Consider the following 4,139-nt stretch of genomic DNA (forward strand, 5'->3'; position numbering starts at 1 on the left):
CTTATATATTTTCCTACATATTCTCAACTATTTTTCACTTATTTTTTATCCAGGCAACAGTGGCATATAAGATATAACATATGAAATAAAGTATATAAAATATTAAATGTATAATTGGATTATATAAAGTATTTAAGATGTGTATTAAATAAAAACACATTGGCCTAAAATTGTACTGTTTTACACTGACAAATGTATCTTATTTAGAAATTTTTCATAGGTCTAGTTTATTTCGGTCCTAAGTTTGTTGGTCAGTGTGTGTGTGTGTCTGTGTGTGTCTGTGCGTGTGTGTGTATGTGTGTGTATGTGTGTGTTTGCATCTGTGTGTGTATCTGTGTGTGTATGTGTGTGTGTATCTGTGTGTGTGTATGTGTGTGTATCTATGTGTGTATGTGTATGTGTGTATGTGTGTGTGTGTCTGTGTGTGTATGTATGTGTTTACGTCTGTGTGTGTATGTGTGTATGTGTGTGTGTCTGTGTGTGTGTCTATGTGTGTGTATGTGTGTGTGTGTGTATATCTGTGTGTGTATGTGTATGTGTGTATGTGTGTGTGTGTCTGTGTGTGTGTTTGCGTCTGTGTGTGTATCTGTGTGTATGTGTGTGTGTGTGTGTGTGTATCTGTGTGTGTATGTGTGTGTGTGTGTATATCTGTGTGTGTATGTGTGTATGTGTGTGTGTGTCTGTGTGTGTGTTTGCATCTGTGTGTGTATCTGTGTGTATGTGTGTGTGTGTGTGTGTATCTGTGTGTGTATGTGTGTGTGTGTGTGTGTCTTTCTTCCTTATCTAGATTAGTAGAACTGCTATTTACTACTTCCCTATTAGGAAATCTGCAAGCTAGTTTATATTCAGCAAGAGACACATGTGGGCCTCCTGTGGCTCTTCTGTAGAAATAGTTGTTTATTCATTAATGAGCTTTATTAAAGACTCTTATTTGCCTAATTGTTTACTTCACATGGAATTTATTGATTTCACCAAACATGAATTTTACACCCACTTACACAAAGCTACAGCTTCCTCCTCCACTTAACACACTTACGTGCCCCGGGTTTCATGTGTCCTTTCACTCCTCAGCACTTCTCTGTGTTAATATTATCGAGCTGCATACCAGCCACAGCACTCCATCCTACTAAGTTTCCTGGACCCTGTTTCCCCTGGTTATGCCACCCACATAGCACAGAAACCCCCTGTGCCTTGCTTTCCCAGCTGAGGCCTTCCAACGAATCCTGGGAATAATGCTGCCTGCTCTGAGCAGTGGATCTGCCTCCTTATTGTAGGTGAGAAAGCCAGGTTTCCCCTATTTTGTCAGCCTGCCTACACCTCCTCCCAGGTAACCTTCCCTCTTGCACAAGGATCATAAGTCCTTAAGGCTTCAGAACTGTGCTCACCAAGTCTAGACATGCCTGGATTACAAATTGCTTACAATCTACACTTGTAACAATTTCTAAGGATACATGAACAAATGCCCCGTCACTAGGGAAGGCACCTAAAACAAAATAGAGAAATGATTTTACCTAAGTCTGTCTTGGTGGATCAATGAGTTTTTTCTTCTGGTAAGCAGGTGTCAAAACCTATTAGAAAGAAATGAGTACACTTGGCATAAATACATAAATACATTTTCTTTTGCCAAAGTTTCCACAAGTTTGCGAATGTGGCTTGAGGAACTTTCTAGGTGTTTCACTGAATCTGGGGAGTGCCTCCCTCCACAGCAGTCACCATTCTCACTTTCAGATAATATCTTCATCCACAGAAGGATACATTTGCTCTGCACCTGAGAAACAGTATCATTCCTATGTGGGTATCAAAATGCTACAAAAAATCACAACTGGCTAACAATATAAACACAATTACTGCCTGCTTTTAATGGCTACTAGTGCACATTTTATTTGAAATCATTTGTTCTTCAGCAAACTATCTCTGAAAGATAAATAAAAAATAAGGTAAGCATTTATTTAAGACTAATAAAGAAATAAATGAACCATGTTTAATAGAAAAATCTAGGAGGCTGGAGTAATGGCTCAGCAGATAAAGGCAATTGGTGTTCTTGCAGATGACTTAGTTTTAATTCAGAAAGATCCTGGAGGGGCAAGGCGTGAAGATGAAGATGAAAGCATTAACCACTGTTGTATTATGCAATAAGTAGTCAGTCCCATTGTGCTTTGAGACATCCCTTCTCCAGGATTGTCTATGGACTCTCGAACCACTCGCTTTAGGCAGACTAAAAGAACACACAGTACTTCTATCTCTGGTTGATATTATCAGCTAACCTTGGGTGCATTCCTCATGGCACAGCACCTTCCACCTTCCCTAGTCCCTCACGAGGAACCTCAAAAGCATGTATTCTCCAAGACAGACCGAAGCTTATCTTTACACCCTGTATTGTTGCCGGCCAGCTCAGAGGCAGCAGTTTCTCTCTGCCTTTCCAGTGAATTCTTTGTCTGAAGGCTCATGGACTATGAGAATCATAAACCTGATTCCTTCCTATACGCAGTTATTATTAACTGAATTTTCTCTAGAATGTGGAAGAGGATCCTTGTTATGTTTTAGGGAGCCCAATTCTCTGTACATTTGCACTTACGCCTCACCCACCATAATACAGAAAGAAAGGCTTGCCTCAGTTTACTGTTTCCCAGAATCAGAGCACATGAGTGACCTGACGGAAAAGCTGTTTCTATACTCCATAAAAACAAAATAATAATATTTCTATGTTTAGAGCTAAAAGCCAAAGACTGTAAAAGAAATGACATAACAAAAACAGTATATAATAGCAGGAAGGTGAATACAGTTTTCAGGGACTTAATGTGGGCCACAGTACTGACATCTCTGGAGCCTGTGGCACTGTGATTCATGTTCTTCAGATGTCTCCACAGGGAGAGGACGAGCAGGAGAAGCATTGTCAGGGAGGCAGCAAATGGTATCAGTGTGAACATAGTGTTAAGTAAAAGAAGGCTCTGAACTTTTACAGTATTATTTGAACTAGACCTTTGGAGTATGCTTTCTTCAAGACTATCAACGATTATGTTTATGAATATAATGTTTATAAGCAAGATTATCAGAGACACCACCAGTGTCACTGAAACCACTTTGTTTACATTCCGTTTGAGAGCCAGAAAAGTGGAGTTTGAGAAATTGGCTATTTTGAGAAAGTAAAAGATGCTGAGGCATGTAGCAAACCAGACGTTGAAATGATTGGTCACTGTCCAGGAATTACTGTGCATTCTTATGGCTATTTTCATTTGCAATGAATCTTGTCTGAATAAAACTATTGAAAAACTTAGGATTAGTAACAACATATGAACAGTTCTGGAGAATGCAAGAGCAATGTGGATCTTATCCACTGCAGAGATCTTTCCACTTTTCAACCAGTCTATGATGTTCACCACAGCCATGAATGCATTTCCTAAAATTCCTATAATAAACTCCACGTTTACAATAGTTATCAATATGATAGTTAGGATACCCTTCAATGTCTCCAACATGATGCTCTGATTTTTTCTGTACTACCAAAGGTGTGTTAATGCAATCTTCTAAAATGTTGTGTCTCATTCTTAATATATTGACTTTTATGAATTCTGATAGTCAACGTCAACCAAAAAACAAAATACAATAATGAGGTGGTTTGTTTTCTCAAAAAATATGGTTTGTTGTTGTTGAAGATAATCCAGCTGAACTTCATTCACATGATTTACTCTCTGCATACAGAAGCCTGAACCCCACTGTAGTTCCTGCAGAAGGAAAATTAGAATTCTAAAATGCTGCCATGAAAATAGAATTATATTTATTTGCATTATTTTATGTGTTTTGCCTAATGTAAATATTTTACTATGGATACCTTTTTTTCTGAGTGACTAATATGGCAGAATTCTAACTCACCATCAGTAAACAGAAATCAGGACTCACATAAAAATCAAGATGCTCATTAAATACACCAAAATGCTCTATGTGCAGGGCCCAATGCTTATTTTCCAAAGTGCTTCCAACACATTGCCAGTTATCTATTAAATGGCAAAACCCATTATTCCTCAAATACTTAGTAATGAAAATACAAATAATTTTACATTTTATATGCTTATTATTCAAACATATGCATGTAATATAAATTTACACTAATAAATAAACATTTATTTTTATCCATATATTTA

The 4,139-nt window shown here is 37.6% G+C and overlaps 1 protein-coding gene across 1 annotated transcript; it reads right to left on the reverse strand.

The window, feature by feature from the left end:
• Nucleotides 1-2,540: 2,540 nt before the first annotated feature.
• Nucleotides 2,541-3,476, reverse strand: LOC127196884 (taste receptor type 2 member 103-like). The gene has a single exon (XM_051154623.1). It carries the CDS (start codon nucleotides 3,474-3,476, stop codon nucleotides 2,541-2,543), a length of 936 nt encoding a protein of 311 aa, XP_051010580.1.
• Between the last annotated feature and the right edge of the window lie 663 nt (nucleotides 3,477-4,139).

This window comes from Acomys russatus, chromosome 13 (genome assembly GCF_903995435.1).
Source record: "Acomys russatus chromosome 13, mAcoRus1.1, whole genome shotgun sequence".
NCBI lineage: Eukaryota > Metazoa > Chordata > Mammalia > Rodentia > Muridae > Acomys > Acomys russatus.